Source organism: Symphalangus syndactylus, chromosome 5 (genome assembly GCF_028878055.3).
Source record: "Symphalangus syndactylus isolate Jambi chromosome 5, NHGRI_mSymSyn1-v2.1_pri, whole genome shotgun sequence".
NCBI lineage: Eukaryota > Metazoa > Chordata > Mammalia > Primates > Hylobatidae > Symphalangus > Symphalangus syndactylus.
The window spans coordinates 22,709,570-22,735,354 of NC_072427.2; the positions used below are offsets into that span (position 1 = coordinate 22,709,570).

Here is a 25,785-nt window from a genome sequence, read left to right on the forward strand (position 1 = left end):
AGCAATGATGAGTACATTCAAAAATATTTTGAAAGACCAATAAAATCAGCAAACCTCCAATAAATCTATTCACTGAAAAAATTAAGACAAATCACAAAAACTTTCACAAAGGAGAAAATGTATGTGAAAGATTCTGAAGTTTAAAAAATATGATCTTCAACTCTATACTTGATTAATGAAGGAGATAAATTATCAAAATCAACTTAAGTGAGAAACTTGAATGTACTAATGACTGTGGAAGAAATGCCAATAAACTGTTTAAGAAAAAAGCATCCCCCCCTCCCAAAGGGCACAGAGCCAGATTGGTCTAGGGGGAGGTACCATAGAACCAGTGCTATTTAAACCTCTCTAGAGCATGGAGAAAGAGGAAGCTGAGCAGCCCTGAATAGCCCAGGACAAGAGAGACCTGCCAGTCCTGGACTCCAGCTGCAGCTGGCTCTCTGCCTTGTGTAGTGGTTGGCCTGCAGTGGAGCCCACTGTTGAGAGGCGTTTGGACTGTTGTGTGGACAGGTCATCTTGCTATGTCATTCTGACCCAGCTGTCACCACCCTCACACTTTTTAGTTATCTATCAGTGGCTGGTGTCAGGCAGGTAAACCCGCGGCACTCACCCAAGTCATGCTCATTAACACTCTGACTGGCTGCCCTTATCCCACGATCTCCACTAAGTTCAAGCATTTTTTCCCCAGTATCAGAGGAGGAACACTGTTTATTCCAGTCTACATGCTTCAAGTGGAAGTGAGGAAACCAAGGCCCAGAGAGGTGTGTACTTACTTGCCCAGTGCTCACTGGGATGAAGTCAGGGTTAAGACTAGCCCCGACTGGGCGCTGGGAGCTAACGGCTAGGGGAGGAACTGCATGACTTTTGTCCTGGAGAAATGTTATGGCAGGTGAACACCAGGGCACAGGCAGATACCCAAAGTGTCCAGGGCAGACAGAGACTGCTGGTCACCCCAGATGGGACCTGCTAAGGGCCCAAAAAGAGACTGAAAGTGGGAAATGGTTTTGTTTTTCAGTGTGAAGCGTTGCCAAACGTATGTTCTAGGTTTGGGAATCCTCGGGACCTTTGGAAGCCAGATTCAGCGAAGATGCTGTACCTATTGGGGACAGCTCTGACACGAGGTTAACGCAATGCTCCATGTCCCTGGCTGGGCTTAGCTGTGAGTGCGTCGACCTCTGGACCCTGTGCAAATGGACACTCTGTAACTGACACAGCTGGTAGGGGTTACCGAGGGAGCTGGGACCCTGGTCTGGTGGACTCCGCCGGATATGCAACGAGCTGTTTATGGCACCTTGGAGATGGTTGCTTTTAGTGCAGTTGACAGCGGGCTCAGAGCACCAAGTGAGCTAGCACCGTATTTATTAGTAAATTACACCATAACTCTAGGGCTCCCAGAAGACCAAAATCATTTGAGCAGATTGCACCCAGAGCACCGCGTGGAGAGAGAAGAAAGCCCGCCACCCACAGACCGCTTCCTCCTACCACAGGTCCCCCATCCAGTTGCATTTGTTGTCCCTCCCTAGGCGCATTTCGGAGCCTTCCTTTCTCAAACATACACCTAGCGAAAATGCGCCGGAGGGAGGCGATGTTGCCTGTAAGCCAAAGCCGGTTTCGCACCAAGACAGAAGCGGAGAGAACTGATCTCTCTCTCGGTACCCATGACAATCTCAGAGCTGGATCTATATCGTCCAGCGCCCAGCAAGAAGCACTGTGCGGCTGTACTCCCCCGACCCCCAGGACATCCACACGCCCAGCTTCCCAGGCTGGTCTTCTGCGCGGCTCAAGTAGCCCAGGTCTCCACGCAACAATGAAGCGTGGGCGGCCCCAGCGGCTTCATTTGCATATCGCCGCGGCTTGGCCAATGGGCTGCGCAGGGGCTTTGGAACGCAGTGTTGCCATCGGCGTGCGCGCGTGTGTGCGAGTGTGACAGCGGCTGTGGCTGTGGCCGTGGCCGTGGGAGGCGGGCCCGGCGGAGCCCAGCCGCGGGGGGACCGGCCCGGGCTCCCGCTCCCCGAGCACGTCGCGGCCGCGTGGCCCGGCCGAGCCTTGAGACCACCCCGCCCCTGCCGGTCGCAGTCGCGATGTCGGTGGCCGGGCTGAAGAAGCAGTTCCACAAAGCCAGCCAGGTAGGGAGGCGCAGAAGAGGGAAGGAGGGAGGGGGACGCGGAGGCTGCGGCCCCCCGAGGCTCCCGGGCCTTTGGGACTCCTGTTCCCTGAAGGGCCTCTCTCGGGGCTCAATTTCTTCCCGCCTAGGAGGGCGCGAGGGTGGGGTGAGGGGCCGCCTGCTCTGTCCTGGGCGTCTTGGCGCCTTCTCCTTCCCATTCCTTGGCCCCCGGCTCTGCCCTGGGCCGTTGTAAATCGGAGAGATTCTGCGGAGCGGAGGGCAGAGGTGGCGGCCGCGGGGACTCGGGCGGCGGAGACGGAGTGGGCGTGGGGGGCCCCTACCCGCACAAGGGGAGGACGACCACAGGGAGTACGATGCCGGCAGGGCCTCCCCCGAGTCTCCAGCCGTTTGGTTGGGAGCGCCTCGTGGGGGGCCCATCCTCCACCGGCCACCGGCGCCTCCAGAGATGCTGTGTATTTGGCGCTTGGCTGGGTCCCGCTGAGCTCCCCGCGCGCGCCTCGAAATGGCCCCAGCCGGACTGTGCCCGGCTCCCCGGCTGCGGCTCTCCACCGCGGTCCTTCCCCTCCCCACCGTCTTCCCAGTGTCGGCCCGGGGCTGGGCATCACGCTTATGCTCTTACAGAGCTGACAGCCTGCAGGGGAGACACGGAGACAGACACGTAAACAAACAGTGCTAGACACACCTCCACGCACAGAGGATGACAAATAACACAGCGGGGGCGTCAGGGAGAGCTTCCCGGAGGAGGAGACATGTCATTTGAGAATTAAGTATGAGGAAGAATTATGGTTGAGGGTGTGGGAGGATAGGAGGAAAGCCGTTCTGAGCAGAGGAAACAGGAAAACAGGAGGGGAGACATGAAATTGGTGTGTGTGTGTGTGTGTTTGTTGATGATAAGCAAATTTGTTTTTCAACATCAACACTGCAGGCTCTTCCAGCTATGGCAGAGCTCACGTTGTAAAACCTGTTCCCCACCAGCACTGCTGGGTCTGTTGCTTCTCACCACCTCTCTCCCCAACCCCAGCCCCCATTTTGCTAGAGCCAGGGTAGACAGATTTCATTCAACGTCCACATTTGTGGTGAAGTCTCATCCTGCCTCTCCCACAAATTGGCCCATAGAAAGCAACTGCAATTAGAAGATTCTCTTCTTTTAGCCCCAGTTCCAGGCTGAAAGGCACTGCTGTCTGCTCACTCACACTCTTTCCATATGGAAACTGGGTGATGCTGTTTCTGGCTGGGGGCACTGGGTGGACAGTGGTGCTATTCAAGGTGTTAAGGAGCCCTGGTGGAGAGGCTATTCAGGTGAGGGTGGAGATGATGGATTCACCGCTGAACCCAGGGACTTTGAGGGGTCTTTGGGACATTCAGATGTCACTGGCCTGGGTTGGGGTGCATATCCTGACCTGCAGCTCAGGGGGTGAGGCTGGTACTGGAGCTACAGATTTTTGGTGATTTCCAGCCTAAGCGGAGATTTAAAAATGTATGTGTAGACAAAAGTGAGAAAAGGCACAGCGAGTTAAAGACAGACTCTAGAGAGCACCCCCATTTAGGGACAATACTTAGCCCAGTACTTGTTGAGCAGTGACCACTCAATAAATATTTATTGAATAGATGAAATTTTGGGGTGGCACAACACAGGAAAGAAAGAACTCGTAGATTACAGGAGAGAGAAGATCATCATGGAAGGGGGGCATTTAAAGGCAGGAGCAATCAACACGTGCTTCAGTGAGCTAGGTATTGTGGAGTGCCCTCAGCTGGTACAGCCAGGAGGCCGAGTGCTGCTGTGAGCAGAGCAGTGCCAGAGTAATCGCTGGCTGTGCTTGTTACATTGGCTTCCTTAGCACTGGCAGGAAATGAGCCTCCTCTTTTGAAAACTTTTCCTTTATTGGGTATGGACTTCACAGGGGCAAATCTCAAAGATAAGCAAATCTCAGAGATAACGTAAGCCCTTGGGTGATTTAAGTTGCTTTCTGACCAGTAACCAGAATGAATGGTTGAAATCCTTGGAAGTTATTGGCATTGGAGAAATATGTTGCTAGTCATGGGTAGTTTGGTTTAACTACCTGTAATCAGTCCATTAAAAATGAAATGAACAGAACGTCTGATTTAGTCTTTTTTTTTTTTTTTTTTGCATGAGCTGAAATAATTTATGACTTTACCTGAAAGGAGAGGCATCACAGATTCTCTCTGGGCTTCATAGCCATGTTTTGTGGCTAAAAGTACTCAGTAGATATGTTTTACTATGTTCTAGAAGTCTTTCTAAGAAATCTTGCAATGCAACAATTTGGTGGAGAAATCAGACCAGTTTAATATAATATGAGGGAGCTCAATAATAAAAAATGCCAGATGTTTTTCTCAGACAACATTTTAGCAGCAGGTTTTAATTCATACAGAACTTCCCCGGGGCAGGGGAAGGGAGCCCCAGATGATGTCAATGGCTAAAATAATTTCCAGGGATCTAGGTCTGGCTCAGCCACTGACCAGCTCTGTAACCTTGGGAATGTAACTTAACCCATCTGGACCTTGGTTTTTATCTGTATGATGACTCAGGGAATTTAGAAGCTATGTTTCTGTTATAAAAATTATTGTGGCAATGGTTTCACAACTCTGTGAATATGCTAAAAACCATTGGATTGTACACTTTAAGAGAATTGTATGGTATGTGAAATATATCTCAATAAAGTCATATGCGTATGTCTCTGTGTCTCTGGGTGTGTATGTATGTATGCATCTCAGTGCTGAAATTCTTAAGTAATTTAAGCATTTCAGAGTAAGACAAAGATGATAAAGTGGACCTTTTACATAGAAGGGATCCAGGACGATGGCAAACTGAGATTAATTTTCTGAAAGATAAGCGAGGTAAAATTAACTATAACCTGGATAACTGTTCCTTTTTTCCTGATACCTTCTGTATCTTGGGGAAGAAAACCCTACTTTACAGAGAATGAAGAACCATAAACCTTGGGGATTGTGCATCATTTTGGCAGCACATGGAGACCAACAGGAAAGGGAAAGAAATATGCTAAAGTGAGAAGAATATAAGTTGAGTTAACAAAAAAATTTAATTAAGTTTCAACGTTTGAGACTAGAACCCAAATTTTTCAAGTGCATAGTGAAATTTTTTTCTCTTGACAAGATTTTTTTGATAGAGCTGTTTACTCTTCTGGTAGAGATGTAGCTTGAGCTATTATCAATAAATACAAATAGCATAGATATGGCATTGTGGTTTCTTGTTAAACATGGTACCTCACCAATAAAAATATAGCTTACAATAATTACATTTGTGTTACCACTCACTGATTTGTATTTGTATGCTTATTTCATAGTAATTTTTCTTGACAGCATTTATTGTTGAAGAAGGAAGTTCAGGGCACACCTCTGTGTGCTCTGACCTGGAAAGTACTAATGGCCGTATTCTTTCCATTTCTGGACCTTCTTGTCTTCTAGGGTCCTTGTTCCACATCCCATAAAAGTCCAGGGACCAGTTTCATCTCTTCTCCTCCTCTCCTTCTCTTCCAAGACTAACCATCTACTGATGACACTTGTGGGCTCCATGGTAAATTTACTTCTTTATGCCTTTTAACTTCTGTCATGTGACTCAGCAACACATGCCAGAGGTTAAAGGACACTGCTTGTAGGGCAGAAAGAAGGGGAGCCTCTAACACAGTGCTTTTTTTACAACTTTTCCCCCTTTCTCTTTTAATGCATTAGCCAGAAAAATGATAAGGGGTCATGAGGGGCCTGGACATATTCCCTGTAATCACTGACTGTACAGGCTGGCCATTTAGGGGTAAATGCTTCAGAGAAGGATATTCTTTGTAAATCATGAGATTCTCTAGGGAGGCAATGAATGTCTCTTGTTTCACTATCTCATTAAAGAGAAAGATAAAATGCACTTTGCAAAATCCATAATGATTTATTTTTTTCTCTTAGATGCATCAGAAAATATATTAAAGCTAAAACATTCTTGCTCCTTTTCACATAGATTGCTTGATAAATTAATTGATAAATCTATTTTTTTTCAAAGTCAGGATGTGAAGATGTTTAAAATGAATTGATGTTGATTTTTAAAAATATCTTAAGGATATAATATAATCCAAATATTTCTTACCACTGGGGACTTTTTGTTCTATAAAGTAAGTGTAACTCACGGTATCACTTGGAATTTGATTTAAAAATGCATTTGAAAGCAGGGATTTTTTTTTCCTATTGCTTCAGTTTAATTTTTCAGCTTTATTAACAAATTGAATGTAAATTAATTTCCCAAAGTTAAGTGTGTGTGTGGGTATCTCATGTGTATTTGGGGACGCTATTATTGGCATGCTTTACCCAGCAAATAGAACTGTCAGTAAACAACTGACACATTGTTCGGCTAAATAGTGAACATATTCTGGAGAATCTTTATCAGCAAAATGTGGATAGTTAGATTTTGCTTTTCAGTAGAAACCTGGGAAAGTGTTGAGCTGAGGGGAGAGTCTGAGAGAAGTACTATTGACGAGATCAGGGAGGGATTGTTTCCAGTTCTAACTATTCCAGTTCTTTGAAATGCTTTCCCAGTGGGAATTCCTTCCCAATTTCCAGGGTCATCCCAATGTTTTTACCACACACAGCACCAGCAGCCAGTGGCCTTCCTGAGCCAGGTGTTGTTCCTTCTGACTTCCCAATCCAGTGGATAATGGTGTCTTTTCCCTGTCCCTGGCTACATCTTCCTCAAACAGTAATGCTGGTAAGTACTTTGCCTGTTCAAATCATCCATCTGTGGTAGAGGCTGCTGCTATTTCAGGCTGGATGACTTGAGTCCTCCCTAGTGAATCTGATATCTGAGTCAAATCTTCTCATCCTTGTCCACCTTTCTTCCTTCTGGGCCACAAATCAAAACTCTGGAGGGTCTTGTGAGCTCATATGTAGTGCTTCAGTGCTTCTCCAGTGCAACAGTGGAAGACACACCTGGCTAGTCACACCACTGTGCTTCCAATCCCATCTCCTCTCATTTTCTCAGGGACTTTGCTCTTGTTGCCATCTCTTCTCTGCACTATTGTTTCTTCTCTCCTGGATAAATTTCACTGTAGGACAAAGAAGGGTGTATTAGTCAGGGTTCTCTAGAGGGATAGGACTAATAGGTTAGATGTATATATGAAAGGGAGTTTATTAAGGAGTATTGACTCACACTATCACAAGGTGAAGTCCCACAATAGGTCATCTGCAAGCTGAAGAGCAAGGAAGCCAGACTGAGTCCCCAAACCTCAAAAGTAGGGAAGCCAACAGTGCAGCCTTCAGTCTGGGCCGAAGGCCCGAGAGCCCCTGGCAAACCACTGGTTTAAGTCCAAGAGTCCAAAAGCTGAAGAACTTGGAGTCCAATGTTCGAGGGCAGGAAGCATCCAGCATGGGAGAAAGATGAAGGCCAGAAGACTCGGCCAGTCTAGTCTTTCCACATTCTTCTGCCTGGTTTATTCTAGCTGCGCTGTCAGCTGATTAGATGGTGTCCACCCAGATTGAGGGTGGGTCTGCCTCTCCCAGTCCACTGGCTCAAATGTTAATCTCCTTTAGCAACACCCTTACAGACACACCCAGAAACAATACTTTGCATTCTTCAATCCAATAAAGTTGACACTCAACGTTAGCCATCACACTAGAGTTTAAGAAAATGATGGCAGGTCTAAGCAAGTCATGGAGGGTTTATAAAAGATGGGTCTTGTAAAGGAAGTTTTGTGTATAATTGGGTTGGCTGGAATTGGAAGGGAATTTCAGAATTTAGTCCTGGTTTCAGGGATACACTGATGCAGGACCAGAGCAACAAGATTTTCTCAGAATGTTGATCTACTCCTAGTAAAAACTTGCAAGAGGATTTGATTTTAATTCTGAGATTGATTTCTTTATACTTTCAACCTTCTTCTGAACTACAGCTTTTTCATGTTTTACAGTTTCTGCCTAATTTCAAATTGAGAGTGCTGCCTTCTTCATTTAAAATGATAATTTCATTTCTTGAGATAGAGTTTTGCTCTTAAAGCTTTCCAGAGTCATATCTCAAGAATTTGGCTTTTTGCCACGCCTCACGATATACAATTTGCAGGTCATGCATCATTGCCTTCTGCTCTTCTTCCTTCTCTCCTTGAAAAGGTACATCTTCTTGTTTAACTGGAGTGGTGACTCTCACTCTCAACTTTTTCATCAGTTCCTGTGGCTGTTTCCCCCCAACCCCCAGTTCTCACTCTGTTATTGTGGCCTTCCCTTTCCCCTTTCCCCTTCCCTCTCCCCTCCCCTCCCCTGCCCTCCTTCCCTCCCTTCCTTCCTTCTTTGACAGGGTCTTGCTGTGTCTCCCAGGCTGGAGTGCAGTCATGTGTTCACAGCTCACTGCAGCCTTGACCTCCTGGGCTCAAAGGATCCTCTCACTTTAGTGTCCTAAGTAGCTGAGACTAAAGACGGATGCCACCACACCTGGCTTTGGCTTTTCTTGATGTGTCTAAATTGTTCCATGTAACCAGGCAATTTCATGTGCCTTTAATTTTTCTAAAAGCCATGCATTCCACTGCTCAAGGTACTGGTTTCCTTGTTTACATTATTCTTCTATAATATGGTATATACTCATGACCTTCAACACATACTTTTCCAGTGTCTAATTGAATTCACATACCGCTTCATCAGGTTCGACTTCCAGTTTCTCTAAATGAGATTCCCAAAGGAAGAAGTACTCATACTGCAGGAGGTTTTTCTTTGCCTTTTCAGTAAATGGCCTGGGAAACAGAGCTTTCGTGTTTTGTTAAGAGTTTACTGTGCTTTTTGCTGTCTTTATTAGCTTTTTGATTATTTAGAAAAACTGCATCATCTTTAATAAGTGATGTTCATCTTTAAAGAATTATATGTGTGTGGATGTGTTGATATGAATATTCTAAAAACTACGTAAACTGTATAAGAGTCTGATGGTCTTGGTATGATGCTGTGAATCATGATTCTGGTTGTTATCTTAAAATACGGTACACAGGCTGGGCGCGGTGGCTCACACCTGTAATCCCAGCACTTTAGGAGGCCGTGGCAGGCAGATCCTGAGGTCAGGAGATCGAGACCAGCCAGACCAACATGGTGAAACCCCGTCTCTACTAGAAATACAAAAAATTAGCTGGGCGTGGTGGCGGGCACCTGCAGTCCCAGCTAGTCGGGAGGCTGAGGCAGGAGAATGGCGTGAACCCGGGAGGCGGAGCTTGTAGTGAGCTGAGATCGTGCCACTGCACTTCAGCCTGGGCGACAGTGCGAGACTCCGTCTCAAAAAAAAAAAAAAAATACTGTACACAATAGAAGTAACTAAATTTCCTTGTTAATTGTTTGTTACAATGAATTCTCATCAAATTTTTAACCACGGCTATTCTAAATTTTTGTCATCCACAGTTTTGATTTTTCTCATAAAGTCATCTGCAGTCAGATTCATGGAAAAGACTCTAATAAGTAGCCTTGAATACATGTTTCTAATAACTTAAAAATCAATGGATTAAGTACAAATTTCCAAAACTCTAATTAAAATAACTGACATATTCATGAATCTGCTAACCAAGATCAAACACAGCAACAATTAATTACATGGGACTAAACTGATAATGGATTATAATTTTTATGGCTTTTATTTAAAATATTGCTAATTCTTTAATATTTTATTTTCCAGATTTAAGGAAACTTTTTTCTTAAGGTACCTATAGCAGTTTGGTTATGTATACTCTTGTGAATAATATTAAAATGTTTGCTTTTTCTCCCTATTATCTCTCTAAAATTAAAAAAATACTATTCATGAGTTTTTTATTTTATGACAATGTATTTACATAATTTTGATAAAAATTTATTTTTTAAATAACAAGATACAATTTAAAATGTTAATTATATTAGCAAGGTTTGACTAGACATCGTATTTAAAAATTCTTGTAGGTACTTCGGATAAAATCTGAAGCCCACCTTGATTTGGCCCTCTTGCTTCAGAAGTTAAAAAAAAAGTTCAATCTGAGATTCAATCACTATTCTCACTGTACTTATGTAAATACTCAGGACAAATCTGATAAAACTAACTTATTTTACATACAGATTAGTCTTGCTCTGAGTACTTTGGTAAAATTAGGATGACAATGATATACCCTTTATTAGATTGTAGTCCTGTGAGTTGTTTTCAGGTTTTATTATATACTTGTAGAAGGGACTGGATCTTAAATTCTTCTAGGTTCCTCTAATGCAATTTTCTCCTATGGAATTTTTAAATAGAATTACTAACAATGGAAACCATTCTTTTCTAAAGCGCTGTAAGCTAAAACTGAACAACTTAATATAAATTACAAGGGACAACAAGCCTTGTGCCTGATATGTGGGCCACACAGAAAGCTCACCAAACTGCCTGATGCCATAGCCAGAGGCATTCAGACTGCAAAACTGCTGACTTCATGCTGTGGACAGTGTTTCCCAAGGCCGTTGGAACAAGACATCATAATGAGATTCTTACCCCTTGTAATGCCTCCCTTCTTCACTTGACAGGATAATGCCATAATTAAAATTTCACAATCAGTAACAATTATGAGTAACTTAACAAAAGCTGATCTAAGAAATCCCTTAGTCCACTTACTGAGTAGCTTTGGCAATATCCCTAACAACTTTTTGTTCATATTGTACTAGTGGGCCCTTTTACAGAGTTAGCACTGTCTGCTTTAATTTAACCCAGTCATGGAATACTACCCAATGGCTATGCCAAGTCTTACCGAGTTTCTCCATGGTCTTTTGATTTGTTTAGTTGATTGCCCTTAGGCTTGGCAGAACCATTGCATAAACTAGATTTGTCATACTCCTATTGTTTTTACTTTGCATTTTCCTTTTAAAAATATGTACCTGATGTCTGTCAAATTTCTGCAGAAATGCAACTTCTTTTTTTTTTTTTTTTTTTGAGATGGAGGCTTGCTCTGTCACCCAGGCTGGAGTGCAGTGGCGCAATCTCAGCTTACTGCAAGCTCCGCCTCCCGGGTTCACACCGTTCTCCTGCCTCAGCCTCTCCGAGTAGCTGGGACTACAGGCGCCTGCCACCACGCCCGGCCAATTTTCTGTATTTTTAGTAGAGACGGGGTTTCACCATGGTCTCGATCTCCTGACCTTGTGATCCGCCCGCCTCGGCCTCCCAAAGTGCTGGGATTACAAGCGTGAGCCACCGCGCCCGGCCAGAAATGCAGCTTCTAATAGAGTAATGTTTGTCCAGTGTCTTAAAATGATAGCCAACATCTATGGAACAGACAGAAATCAAACTTGATGACATCCAGACAGACAAAACCTGAGAGCTTCTCCTTATGCCCTTCTTGTTGCTCAAATGTGGCTAAAATGGCTTGATACTGACTTCCAGCTGATAATCACCTGCCCCTGATGTTGTATAAGAATATCTATCCAGGACAGGTCCATCCCAGCACCCAGGGGCATTCAAAACCTGACCACAGGCTGATCAGTCTTTCTCCAAAGATCTTGATTAAAAGGGGGAAATGTGAAAGTTGCAGATATGAAGATAAAGTCAGTTTTGTCCGACTCAAATTTGAGTCAGGGAAGCATGAAGGGGAAGGGCTCATGCTTGCATATCCGAGATAAGGCTATCTCAAGGACTTTCTAAAATAACTCCACAAGAAATTCCTTCACAGCTTTCACATATCTCATTCTTTTCATGACTTAACGTTCTGCACATATGCGTACATTTCTGTGACCAGGTTTATCATTAGACATTCTTTAGAACTGTAGCAATTCAGATAAGATGCTCTTGAAAGAACCCTTGCCTAGTAATGGCATCTCCACCAATGAACTGATGCTGACTCTGGCTTTGAGCTTCTGGAAAAAATGAACTCTTTCCAAGCAGCTTATATGAGCTTATCCATTTTGTCAATAAAAGCTTCCCCTTACCATCTCCTCTTTGGGTGTATCTGTGGCTTTACTATAGCTGTGCTATGGTAAGATTACATTATAGTAAGGTTATATTATAATCTGGGTAGATTATAATGTAGTATAATTTGTGCCCAGATTATAGTTCTTTTTACTTACTCCTGGAAAAATACATTAAATTAGGAGATAATTTTCTCTGATGTCTTTTTTAGCTTGGTGCCATTAGCATGCAGACATCTTCTCTAGTATCTCTTGTCTTGAAAAAGGAAAGGAGGAAAACCTCCTTTGATCTTAGGTCCCTCTTCACCCCTGTCCTATTTAAATATTTGAGAAAGTTATTTGTTGTCCCATGTCTGCTTTCTTTCTTTCTTTTTTTTTTTTTTTTTGAGACGGAGTCTTGCTCTGTCACCCAGGCTGGAGTGCAGTGGCGCGACATTGGCTTACTGCAACCTCCACCTCCCGGGTTCAAGCGATTCTCCAGCCTCAGCCTCCCTAGTAGTTGAGACTACAGGTGTGCGCCACTGGCTAATTTTGTATTTTTAGTAGAGATGGAGTTTCACCATGTTGGCCAGGCTGGTCTCAAACTCCTGACCTCAGGTGATCCGCCCACCTCAGCCTCCCAAAATGCTGGGATTACAGGCCTGAGCCACCATGCCAGGCCCTCTGCTTTCTTATCTATTGTTTTCTCAACCTATTCAAATTGGCTTTCTTTTCTTGTGCTCTGAGACCATGCTTGCCTAGGTCTTGAGTGACCTCCACATTGTCAAATCTCATGGTTACTTCTCCATCTGAGCTCTCAACAGCGTTTGACCCAGTGGACTATTCTCTGCTTACAACACCTTCTGTACTTGCTCAGATTTCCTCTGGACTCACTGGCTGTTCCTTCAGATGTCTTTTAATGGGTCCTTCTCATGCCCTTGACTCTAAATCCTGGAATACCCCAGGCCCTGGCTTGGGTACTTTCTCTTTTCTAGCTTTGCATGCTCCCAAGTTAGCTTCCTCAGCTGTAGATTTACACACAGTCTATACATTGATTTCTCTCTAAATTATATTTCTAGCCCAGATGCTTCTCCTGGATACAGACTCATAAATCTAAGTGCCTGCATCACCTCTCTCCTTGGATATTTAAAAAATCTCAAATTTAAGATGTTCAAATGTGAACTCTTAATTATCTCTACCCCAAACTGTTTTTCTACTTGTGATCTCCTAAGTAAAACAAAACAAACCAAAGTAAAACAAAAACCAGGACTCATCCTTGACATTTCTTTCCCTTATTCCCAATCCATCAGCAAGCCTTTCCTCTTGGTTCTACTTTCAAAATACCGTTTGCTTTTCTCCATCTCTGCTACTATCACCTTGGTCCTGGCCATCATTTCTTGCCCGCATGATTGTAGTAGCCTCCTAACCAATTTCCATACCAGCTACAATTCATTCGCCCACAATGGCCAGGATACTGTTTTAAAAAATATATCTCGGGCCAGTGCGGTGGCTCACACCTGTAATCCTTTAGAACTTTAGGAGGCCAAACATGTATACATATGTAACAAACCTGCACATTGTGCACATGTACCCTAGGACTTAAAGTATAATAATAATAATAATAAAAACAGCTCATGTGGGGAAAAAAAAAAAAAGAACTTTAGGATGCCAAGGAGGGCGAATCACCTGAGGTCAGGAGTTGGAGACCCGCCTGGCCAACATGGCTAAAGCCCGTCTCTACTAAATATACAAAAATTAGCCCAGCATGGTGGTGTGTGCCTGTAATCCCAGCTACTCCAGAGGCTGAGGTAGGAGAATCTCTTGAACCTGGGAGGCAGAGGTTGCAGTGAGCCAAGATTGCACCACTGCACTCCAGCTTGGGTGACAGAGGAAGACTCTGTCTCAAAAATAAATAAATAAAAAGGTAAAAAATAAAAACACATATCTCAGACCATGTCATTCTTCTGCTTGCATGTCTTCAGTGGCTTCCAGCTGAATTTTAAATAAAACCTAAGCTTCCTCTTTGGGCCTGTGAAACCTCACTTGACTTGGCCTCCCCCACTCCTCTCCTGATGATGTTTAGCCCCTTTTTGCTCCCTTGGTATTCTAAGTAAGGTCATTCTATCTTGGGGCCTTTGTGGTAGCTGTTCCCTTAGCCTAGCATGCCTTTCCCCTTGATCCTTGCAAAGTAGTTCCTTCTTGTCATTCACATCATAGCACAGATTAAGGTCTCCTCTTAAGAGAGGTCTTCCCTGGCTATTCAATTCAAATAGACATTTACCCTTTCTTGTCTGTTTTCCAGTTGGGTGGGTTTTTTTTTCCTATCACAAATATTTTAATATTTTCAATATTTTGATAATTGTTTTTCAATATAATTGGGTTCCTTTATTCTATGTGCTTTTAATTAAACATTTTATTTTGAGGTAATTGCAGATTCACGTGCAATTATAAGAAATAATACCAATCTCTTGTATCCTTTATTCAGTTTCCCCCAGTGGTAACACTATGAAAAACTATTGTTCATATCACAACTAGGATGTTTATATTGATATAGTCAGGATATAGAACAGGTCCACTAACCACAAAGATCCCCTGTGTCACCCTTTATAGCCATACCCACTTCCCTCCTGCCTCCACTCCCTTCTTAGCCCCTGGCAACTACTATTTTTTTCTTCATTTCTCTAATTTTGTCATTGCAGGGATATTATATAAATGGAATCATACAGTCTGTGACCTTTTCTGAATGGCTTAAAGTGTCAGTGTAATACTATATTCACCAAGATTGTTGTGTATATCAATAGTTTGTTCCTTTTTATTGCTGAATAGTACTCCATGGTGTGGATGTATCACCGTTTGTTTAACCATTAACCTGTGGAAGGACTTTGGGATTGCTTCTAGTTTGGGGTTATTATGAATAAAGCTGCTATAAATATTTATGCACAGATTTTCCTGTGAACATATGTGTTTCTCTGGCATAAATGTCCAGGAGTGCAATTGTTAGGAAAAAAAAACATATATATATATATATATATATATATATACATATATGGAAAGGCATGCTAGGCTGAGGGAAGAGCAACCACAAAGGCCCCAAGATGGAAACACCCACCCAACTGGAGATATATGTATATAAAATCTAACATTGCACTCCTGGACATTTATCCTAGAGGAAAGGAACTACTTTGCAAGTATCAAGGGGAAAGGCATGCTAGGCTGAATCTGTTTAGGTTTTTTTTTTTTTTTTTTTTTTTGAGACGGAGTCTTGCTCTGTCGCCCAGGCTGGAGTGCAGTGGCGCGCGTGATCTCGGCTCACTGCAAGCTCCGCCTCCCGGGTTCACGCCATTCTCCTGCCTCAGCCTCTCCGAGTAGCTGGGACTACAGGTGCCCGCCACCACACCCGGCTAGTTTTTTGTATTTTTAGTAGAGACAGGGTTTCACCGTGGTCTCGATCTCCTGACCTCGTGATCCGCCCACCTTGGCCTCCCAAAGTGCTGGGATTACAAGTGTGAGCCACCGCTCCCGGCCTGTTTAGGTTTTTAAGAAACTATCAACCTCTTTTCCAGAGTGGCTGTACCATATTACATTCCCACAAGTTATGTGTGACAGTTTGAATTTCTCCACATCCTCTCCACCATTTATTGTCATTCTTTTTAATTTTAGCCTTTTTCAGTCCTGGTAAAGGTAGATGTGTAGGGATATGTCATTGTGGTTTTAATTCGCGTTTCTCTAATTGCTTGTGATGTTGAATAGCTTTGCATATGCTTATTGTCTTTGAGTACCTCCTCTTATGGAAAATGTCTGTTCGTATCTTTAGCCTGTTTTCTAATTGGGTTTTTAAAAAACTGTTGAGTTGTGAATTCTTTATATATTATAGATATTAGTCCTCTGTTGGATATATGTTTGCAAATGTTTTCTACCAGTTTGTAGCTTGTCTTTTCATCCTCTTGAATCAGATCTTTTACAGAGCAAAAGTTTTACATTTTGATGAAGTCCAGTTTAAGAATTTCTCCATATATGGATCATACTTTTGGAGTCTAAGAACTCTTGCTTAGTCAGAGATCATGAAGATTTTCTCCTATGTCTATTTCTGAAAGTTATGTAGTTTTATGTTTTACATTTTAGTCTGTAATCCATTTTGAATTAATTTTTTTAATAAAGTGTGAGACTTAGTTTGTTTTCTTTGCCTGTGGATGTCTACTTACTCCAGTACCACGTGTTGCAAAGGCTATCCCTCCTCCGTTGAATTGCTTTTACATCTTTGTCAAAATCAACTGGGCATATTTGTGTGGGTCTATTCATGCCTTCCCTATTCTGTTCCATTGACCTATATATCTGTCCCATGGCCAGTACTATCCAGTCTTGATGACTGTAGCTATATTCTAAGTCTTGTGTCAGGTAGACTGACTTGTCCCACATTATTCTTTTTCAGAATTGTTTTAGCTATTCTAGTTGTTTTGTCTTTTCATATAAATTTTAGAATACTCTTGTCTATACAAAAAAATCTTGCTGGAGTTTTGATAGGAATTGCGTTAAACCTGTATATCCATTTGGAAAGTGTTGATGCGCATTGATACGTTTCCCGTTGTAAGTCTTCTAATCAATGGATATGGTGTATCTCTATGTGTATTTTGCTCTTTGATTTCTCTCATCAGCATTTTGTAGTTGTCAGCATATAGATCGTGTGCATGTTTTATTAAATTTGTAGCTAAGTATTCATGCTTTTTTTTAGTGATTGTAAAAAGTCTTTTCTTTTCTTTCTTTTTTTTTTTTTTTGAGCTGGAGTCTCACTGTGTCACCCAGGCTGGAGTGCAGTGGCGCGATCTCAGCTCACTGCAAGCGCAAGCTCCGTCTCCTGGGTTGACGCCATTCTGCTGCCTCAGCCTCCCGAATAGCTGGGACTACAGGTGCCCACCACTACACCTGGCTAATTTTTTAATACATTTTTAGTAGAGACAGGGTTTCACCATGTTAGCCAGGATGGTCTTGATCTCCTGACCTCATGATCTGCCTGCCTTGTCCTCCCAAAGTGCTGGGATTACAGGTGTTAACCACCCTGCCCTGCCAGGTATTCTATTTTTCAATGTAGGTGTCCATGCATTTATTGCTAGTGTATGAAGATGTAATTGTTTTTGTACGTTTATCTTGTATCCTGTGACCTTGCAGAACTTATTTATTAGTTCTAGGAGTTTTTGTTTTTATTTTTTAGATTCCTTCGGATTTTCTATGTAAAGAATTATGTCAGCTGTGAATAGGGACAGTTTTATTTCTTCCTTTCCAATCTGTAGGCTATTTATTTCATTTTCTTGTCTTATTGCATTGTCTAGAACTTCCAGCATTATTTGAATAAGAGTAGTGACAGTTGACATCCTTGCCTTGTTCCCCATCTTAGAAGGAAATTATTCAATCTTTCACTATTAAGTGTAGTGTTCACTGTAGGATTTTTGTAGATGCTCTTAAATCACGGTGAGGAAATTTCCCTCTATTTCTACTTTTCTGAATTTTTATCATGAATGAGTATTGAGTTTTGTCAAATGTGCATCAATTGATATGATCATGTAATTTTTCTTCTTTAGCCTGTTAATGTGGCAGATTGCATAATTGATTTTCAAAAATTGAACCAGAAAAACCCACTTGGTCATGATGTACAATTTTTTAAAGATACTGATCAATTCTGTTTGCTAATGTTTTGTTGTTTTTTTTTTGGTGTCTATATCCATGAGGGATATTGGTCTTTAGTAGTGTTTTCTTTTTTTTTTTTTTGTAATTTGTCTAGTTTTGGTACCTTAATAAAATTAACTGGGAAATGTTCTTTCCTGTTCTGTTTTCTGAAGGAGATTGTGTAGAATTGGTATTAATTCTTTAGACAATTCAGAGAATTTTCCAGTAAAACCATCTAGGCCTGGTGATTTCTCATTTGGGAAATTTCTTTTTTTTTTTTTTTTTTTTTTGAGACAGAGTCTCGCTCTGTTGCCCAGGCTGGAGTGCAGTGGCGCAGTCTCGGCTCACTGCAAGCTCCGCCTCTCGGGTTCACGCCATTCTCCTGCCTCAGCCTCTCCGAGTAGCTGGGACTACAGGCTCCCGCCACCATGCCCGGCTAATTTTTTTGTATTTTTAGTAGAGACGGGGTTTCACCGTGGTCTCGATCTCCTGACCTCGTGATCTGCTTGCCTCGGCCTCCCAAAGTGCTGGGATTACAAGCATGAGCCACTGCGCCTGGCCGGGAAATTTCAAATTACATGTTTAATGTCCTTAATAGTGATATAGTGTTATTCAAATTATCTATATTTTATTGAGTGAGTTTTATTAGTTTGTGTTTTTCAAGGAATTGGTTCATTTCGATTAAGTGATCGGATTTAGGCATGAGAGTTATTTATGGTATTCCCTTATTATTGTTTTGTTGTCTGCAGGGCTATAGTAATATCTCATCTTTCATTCCTGATAATGGTAATTTTTGTCTTCTCTTTTTCTTTTTCAGTCCTGGTAAAGGTTTGTCAGTTTTATTGATCTTTTCAAAGAACTAGCCCTTTGTTTTATTTTCTCCATTGTTTTGTTCTTTTCAATTTCATTGATTTCTGCCCTTATCCTTATTATTTTCTTCCTTCTGCTTCCTTAGTTTATTTGCATATTTTCCTTCCACACCAGGTTCTTGAGGGAAATGAAATTATTGATTTGAGACCTTTTCTGTCTCCTAACGTACAAAGCTAGTGCTATATTCTTTCCTTTTATCTCACTTCAGTTGTGCCTCACTAATTGTGATATGTTGTATTTTAATTTTCATTCAATTCAACGTATTTTTGACTTCCCTTCAGACTTTTTCTTTGATCCATGGATTATTTAGAAGTTTGTTTTTTTAGTTTCCAAGTGTTTGGGATTTTTCTTGTTATTGATTTCTACTTTGATTTCATTGTCATTATAGAACACATTTGTATGATTTCAGTTCTTTTAAATTTGTTGAGGTTTGTCTTATGGCTCAGGATATGGTCTATCTTGGTGTATGTTCTATGGGCACATTAAAACAATGTGTATCTGCTGTTGTTGAGTGGAGTGTTACAAATAAATCATCTAAATATTGATTAGCTCTTTTTGGTTGATAGTGTTGCTGAGTTCTTCTATATTCTTACTGATTTTCTGTCTAGTTCTATTAATTGTTGAGATAAATCTCCAACTATAATTATGGATTTGTCTCTTTCTTCTTTCATTGCTACCAGTTTTGCTTTACATAATTTGCAGCTCTGCTGTTTGGTACCTACACATTTAGGATTGCTATGTCTACTTGGTGCACTCACTCTTTTATTATCATATAATGTTCCTCTCTGTCTCTGATAATTTTCTTTCCTCTGAAGTCTACTTTATCTGATATTAATATAGCCAATTCTACTTTCTTTTTCTTTTCTCCTATTTTCTTTGGATTAATGCTTGCATAATATATACATTTTTTGACTTTCAACCTTCCTATATTGCTATATTTGAAGTTTTTTGTTTGTTTGTTTTTTTTGAGACAGAGTCTCATTCTGTCACCCAGGCTGGAGCGCAATGGCGTGATCTCAGCTCATTGCAACCTCTGCCTCCTGGGTTCAAGCGATTCTCCTGCCCCAGCCTCCCAAGTAGCTGGGATTACAGGCATGCGCCACCACGTCTGGCTAATTTTTGTATTTTTAGTAGAGATAGGGTTTTGCCACGTTGGCCAGGGGTTGGTCTGCAACTCCTGACCTCAAGTTATCTGCCCACCTTGGCCTCTCAAAGTGCTGGGATTACAGGCATGAGCTAGTGAGCCCGGCTTGAAGTTTGTTTTTTATAGACAGCTTATAGTTAGGTTATGCTTTTTAATCTACTCTGCCTGTCTTCCTTTTAGCTGGTGTATGCAGACCACTTACATTTAATGTAATTACTTATATGTTAGTGCTAAAGGCTGCCATTTTATTTTGAAGGTATTTGTTTGTTACTCTGTTTTTAATTTATTTTCTTTCCTGTATTCCTGTGTGTTAGGTGAAATTTTTTAGTATTCCATTTTGGTTTATATAGTGTTTTTGAGTACACCTCTTTGTATTGCAGTTATCATGGCTGTTCACGTGTGTGTGTACACATACGCACACACATTATCAAAGTCTACTGATGTCATCATTTTACCAGTTCAAGTGAAGTGTAGAAAACTAACCTCCCTTTGTCTTCCATTGGCCTTCCCTATTTATAATATAATTTCATTAAATATTTCTTCTATATACATTTAGAAACTCATTAGACAGCATTATAATTGGGCTTTAACCATCATATATATAGTTTAGAATACTTATGGAAAGGAGTCTATTATGTTTACCCATACTTTTGCTTATCGTGTACCTTTTTCTTTTCTGATGTTCCACGATTCTATTTTTTATTGTTTCTTTTAGTTTAGAGAACCTTCTTTAGCCATTCTTTTAAGGTAGGTCTGCTGGTAACAAATTCTCTTAGTTTTCCTTCATCTGAGGATATCTTGATTTCTCCTTCATTTCTGAGGATATTTACTTTGGATATAAGATTTTGGGTTGATGGTTCTTTTCTTTAAGCAATTGAAAAATATTCTGCCACTTTCTCTTGGCTTTTGTAAGGTTAAATTAAATAAGCAGGAGGGTATTACCTTGAGGCTGTTTTCATTCTTTGAGTTTCTACCTAATGAACCACAACCGAACAGTATGTAAACAAATTGAAAGCTAACTTAGAACTATAACAAACAGCCAAGTTTCAGCCAATCACAGGCAGCTAGCTGATCAGACTATGTTCAAATAAGGCAAATACCTCATCACACCGGGATCTAATAAAGCAGATGCGTAGCTGTAGCCAATCCAGTGATTTCATGACTTTGCTTCTGTGTCTGGCCTATAAAAGTTCACTACTTATACTGCCGGCTAGAGGTCTCTGAACCTCTTCTGGTTCTGAGTGCTGCCTGATTCACGAATTGCCCTTTGCTCAAATAAACTTGATTAAATTTGTCTACAGTGTTTCATTTAACAGTGATTTCTGGTGAGAAGTCTGCTGTAATTCAAATTGTTTTTCTCTATAGGTTAGGTGTCGTTTCTCTCACTGGTTTCAAGATATTTTTTCTTTGTCTTTAGATTTTAGAAGTTTGACTATGATGTGTCTTGGCTTGGATTTCTTTTCTTTTTTCTTTTCTTTTTTTTTTTGAGACAGAGTCTCGCTCTTGTCACTCAGGCTGGAGTGCAGTGGTGCAATCTCGGCTCACTGCAACCTCTGCCTCTCACGTTCAAGCGATTCTCCTGCCTCAGCCTCCTGAGTAGCTGGGATTACAGGTGCCCGCCACCACACCTGGCTAATTTTTGTACTTTTAGTAGAGACGGGGTTTCGCCATGTTGGCCAGGCTTGTCTCGAACTCCTGACCTCAGGTGATCTGCCCGCCTCGGCCTCCCAAAGTGCTGGGATTACAGGCGTGAGCCACTGTGCCTGGCTGGATTTCTTTTGCTTTATCCTGTTTGGGATTTACTTAGCTTCTTGAATCTGTAGGCTGTCTTTTGCCAAATTTGGAAAGTTTTCAACCACTGTTTCTTTGAGTGCTTTACCAGTCCTGCCTTTTTTTCCCTTCTCTTTTTGGAACACTAATGACATGAATGTTAGGTCTTTTGTTAGGGTCCCTCGTGTCCCTGCAGCTCTGTTCTTTGTCTTATTTTTTTCCCGCAGTTTATTTTCTCTCTGTTGTTCAGATTGGGTAATTTTTATTGTTCTATCTTCCAGTTCACATTTTTTTTCTCTGTTTCTGCATTCTGTGGGTGAGATATAGGCTAATTTTTTATTTCAGTTATTATATTTTTCAGTTCTAAAATTTCCATTTAGCTCTTCTTCATATGTTCCATTTCTTTGCTAAGACTTTCTATTTTTCACTGCTTCTAGCATCTTCACAGTGGCTTGTTGGCTTCTTTAGAATCTTTGTCAGATAATTTTAATGGTTCTGTGATCTTGGTGTTGGCATCTACTGATTGTCTTTTCTCATTCAACTAGAAATCTTCCTGGGTCTTGGCATGATTATTGTTTTATTAAAATCTGGGCATTTGGGGCTATGATATTATGAGATTCTGGATCTTAATTAAATTGTCTGGTTTTGCTTGTTTTCTTTGACATTGCTCTGGTAGGGGACATGGGGGGCACTGCCTTGTTACTTCCAGGTGGGGGAAGTCTCCTCTCAGACTCCACTGACACTCAAGGTGGGGTCTCGTTATTGCTGAGGGGAGCGAGAGTTCCGGCCATTAGGCCTCCACTGATAACAAGGCACTCCTACCCCTCTCTGGTTGGGAGGGGTAGGAGTGCCTTGTTACTGCTCTGCACTTGGCCTCAACTGACACCATGGCCGGGGCAGCCTCATTACCACCAGGTAGTTCTGACTCTCCACTAGGCATCCTCTGACATCACCCCAGTGGGGAGGAGGAAGGGCACCTCATTTCTGCTGATGGAGGCGGAAGTTCAGGCTCCCCACATGCTCTCCATTACCACCAAAGTTGGGGGGGTTGGGTGGGTGTTGTTACTGCCTTACGGATCTACTTGGCCTTCTCTGACACTGCCCCAGGAGTGAGGAGGGGAGAGGGCTGTTGGTTACCTCATTTCAGCCTGGCAAGGGTAGAAGTCTAGGCCCCCGTTCATCCTTTGCTGATGTGGATAGGGGTACAGCCACATTTTGTTTTCTCTGTGGTGTGTGGCTGGAGTAGAGCAGTTATTGTCTAAATGTTTTCTTTCTTCCTTGGCTGCCCCTTGCTTAGTCCCTTGGCTAGAGAGAGCAGACCTTTGTTGGGGCTTTTTTTTTTTCTTTTTTTTTTCCTAGACAGAGTCTCGCTCTGTCGCCCAGGCCGGAGTGCAGTGGCGCGATCTCAGTTTACCGCAAGCTCTGCCTCCCGGGTTCACATCATTCTCCTGCCTCAGCCTCCCGAGTAGCTGGGACTACAGGCGCCCCGCCACCACGCCCGGCTAATTTTTTGTATTTTTAGTAGAGACGGGGTTTCACCGTGTTAGCCAGGATGGTCTCGATCTCCTGATCTCGTGATCTGCCCGCCTCGGCCTCCCAAAGTGGTGGGATTACAGGCGTGAGCCACTGCGCCTGGCCTGTCGGGGCTTTTTTTTTTTTTTTCTTTTTTTTTTTTTTTTTTTTTTTATGTCCATGCGCATTTCCATGTTGCTGGCTTCTTCAGCTCCAAATCTTGGACACGTGAGGGAAAAAGAGAACTGAGAGAACCCATGACCATGTCCTTTCTTGGGTCCCAGGGTCCCAGGCTGGTGTGCCTTCTCTCCACTTTTCAGAGTCTTCTTATGTTTGTGTTCTATATAATGCCCGGGGTTTTAAATTGTAGTTAGTGTGAGGAATAGAGAAAAGTATATCTACCCCATCATCCCTGAAGCAGAAGTCCTCTGTGCTACCCAATTTTAAATCCCTTCTTAGCGGATATTACCGTCTGATAATCTCTTGTCCTATTTATCCCTATGATATCCGAAGTCCCTCAAACACTGCCTGGCACATAGTAGTTGTGCAGTAATTATATGCTAAATGTCGAATGAACATTCAGCAGGTAGCGATGATGGTGAATTGGGGCCTGAATGTCCTGCTTCTGTTTACCTTCAGCCTGTTCTTTGCCTAGATCTTCTTGATTTTTTTGGAGGGGGGATGCTAAAAATCCAGATTTTATATGAAATGTCCTACTTTTGAAATATTGGCAATTAATTTAAATTTTTAAAAAGCTGTGCAGGCCAAAGAAACATGTGTGATTAATTATTATGATCCACTGCCAAATGGCTGGCACTTTTTTTTTTCCAGAGTCTTAGGTAAGCGTATATTGCTTGGATAGTTCATCTGCAGGTTGCCTTTTTCTCAGTTTTGAATAGTGGAAGGATGTTACCTGCTCACCCATAGCGTGGCCAGTATTTGCTCAGGAGCTGCATGTGGTCTCTGTAGAGATAACTCCTGGCTTTTTGTCTGAGGATGTTCCTGTAAACCTTATTGGGAGGCAGATTGGCTAGTAATGAACTGAGAGCTTGCCCATGTGCTGTTGTGTTAATCCCTTGAAGGAGCTTGGCTGGCAGAATGTGAGAGCTGTGGCATGATCGGGGATAAGGACAGAGAGCTGTCAAGTCATGATACAGATTTGACGATGCTGGGTGGGCAGAGCAGCAGAAGGCACGCTTTGAAATGGGTGGGCAGCCTCACAAGTGCGCTGAGAAAGGCTGGCAGGAAATGAGGTGGAGGGAGCGCTTTGCTCGTAGTGACCTATTTAGGAATCTTTTGAGAACAGGATGCAAGAATAGGTATTCTCTAGAATGTTATAAGGCAGATATAATCCCCTCCTTGGTGGTCTCATTGAGCCTTAGCTCAATGTAAAAGTGATGCATCTTAAAACCTATTTTAATAAATTTTATATAAATATAACTATATATAAAAAACTATAATTTTATATAAAAATTTGTTTTAAAAAAGTTAACTAGGCTGGGCACAGTGGCTCACGCCTGTAATCCAAGCACTTTGGGAGGCCAAGGCAGGCAGATCACATGAGGCCAGGAGTTTGAGACCAGCCTCGCCAACATGGTGAAACCCTGTCTCTCCTAAAAATATAAAAAATTGGCCGGGCGCGGTGGCTCACGCTTGTAATCCCAGCACTTTGGGAGGCCGAGGCGGGCGGATCACGAGGTCAGGATATCGAGACCACGGTGAAACCCCGTCTCTACTAAAAAATACAAAAAATTAGCCGGGCGTGGTGGCGGGCGCCTGTAGTCCCAGCTACTCGGAGAGGCTGAGGCAGGAGAATGGTGTGAACCCGGGAGGCGGAGCTTGTAGTGAGCCGAGATTGTGCCACTGCACTCCAGCTTGGGCGACAGAGCGAGACTCCGTCTCAAAAAAAAAAAATAAAAAATAAAAAAATTTAACCGGGTGTGATGTTGCATGCCTGTAATCCCAGCTACTCGGGAGGCCGAGGCAGGAGAATCATTGAACCTGGGAGACAGAGATTTCAGTGAGCCAAGATCGCGCCACTGTACTCCAGCCTGGGCGACACAGCGAGCTTCTGTCTCAAAAAATAAATACATAAAATAAAATAAAAAATAAAAAGTTAACTAGCATTCTTGAATTTTACCCGTCCTGGATCTCTGCTATTCACGTTGGTGTTACCAAGTGCATTTTCCAAGAAAAGACAGTCATTGCCTAAAACAAATTGTGACCTATTGTATTGAAATTATTTTGGCTACTTCCTGTGCCTGTCTACCAGATACTGCTTATATAAGTCCTGAGGAATGCTTGCTGAGTGAATGAATGCTTGCATTCTTTTCTCATGACTTCGCACTCACAGCGCACAGAAATCTGAGGTCTGTAGACTCCTGGTTGCTGAAGAGTTGGGATGTTGCACCAAAATTAAAATTTTCTTTATTATATTAGTTTTTGTATTTAACTCTGGCATCTACTTTGTTTGGAGCTTTGTCTTTTATAAATAAATAATTAGGAGTCAGGATTTCTAAACATTTTATCTTCATATCCAGGAAAAATATTTTGCAGTCAGTTAACCAACCATTACATGAGTATTGATCATAATACTAATTAGATTTATTTTGCAGATATGGTGGATGCTATACAAAGTGTTTTAGTGGAAAGGTATCATTTAATCCTCATAACTATCAAAAAATAGTATAAACAAATAGTATGTCAAATAGTATAACTATCAAAAAATAGATTAAAATAGTATTATTTTTATCCTCCTTCTACGAAGGGGGGAATTGAGGCTTGGCAAGGTCAAGTAAAATTTGCTCAAGTTTATACAGTTGGAAAGTGGTCTTTCCAGGACTCAAGAGCAGGCTTG

At 42.1% G+C, this 25,785-nt stretch overlaps 1 protein-coding gene across 4 annotated transcripts in view; it reads left to right on the forward strand.

The window, feature by feature from the left end:
* Positions 1 to 1,887: 1,887 nt before the first annotated feature.
* The window catches only part of SH3GL3 (SH3 domain containing GRB2 like 3, endophilin A3), a 159,855-nt gene continuing 135,957 nt past the window's right edge, over positions 1,888 to 25,785 (forward strand). For 2 of the 4 annotated variants that reach the window (XR_008657624.2, XR_008657625.2), the window contains exon 1: positions 1,920 to 2,126. Coding sequence is in view for 1 of the 4 variants with exons in the window: in XM_055277431.2 (XP_055133406.2) it covers positions 2,082 to 2,126 (45 nt within the window). In the remaining 3 variants the exon portion in view is untranslated. Of the gene's footprint in view, positions 2,127 to 25,785 lie in introns of all 4 variants that reach the window. The other 2 variants (XM_055277431.2, XM_055277430.2) reach the window with 2 other exon arrangements.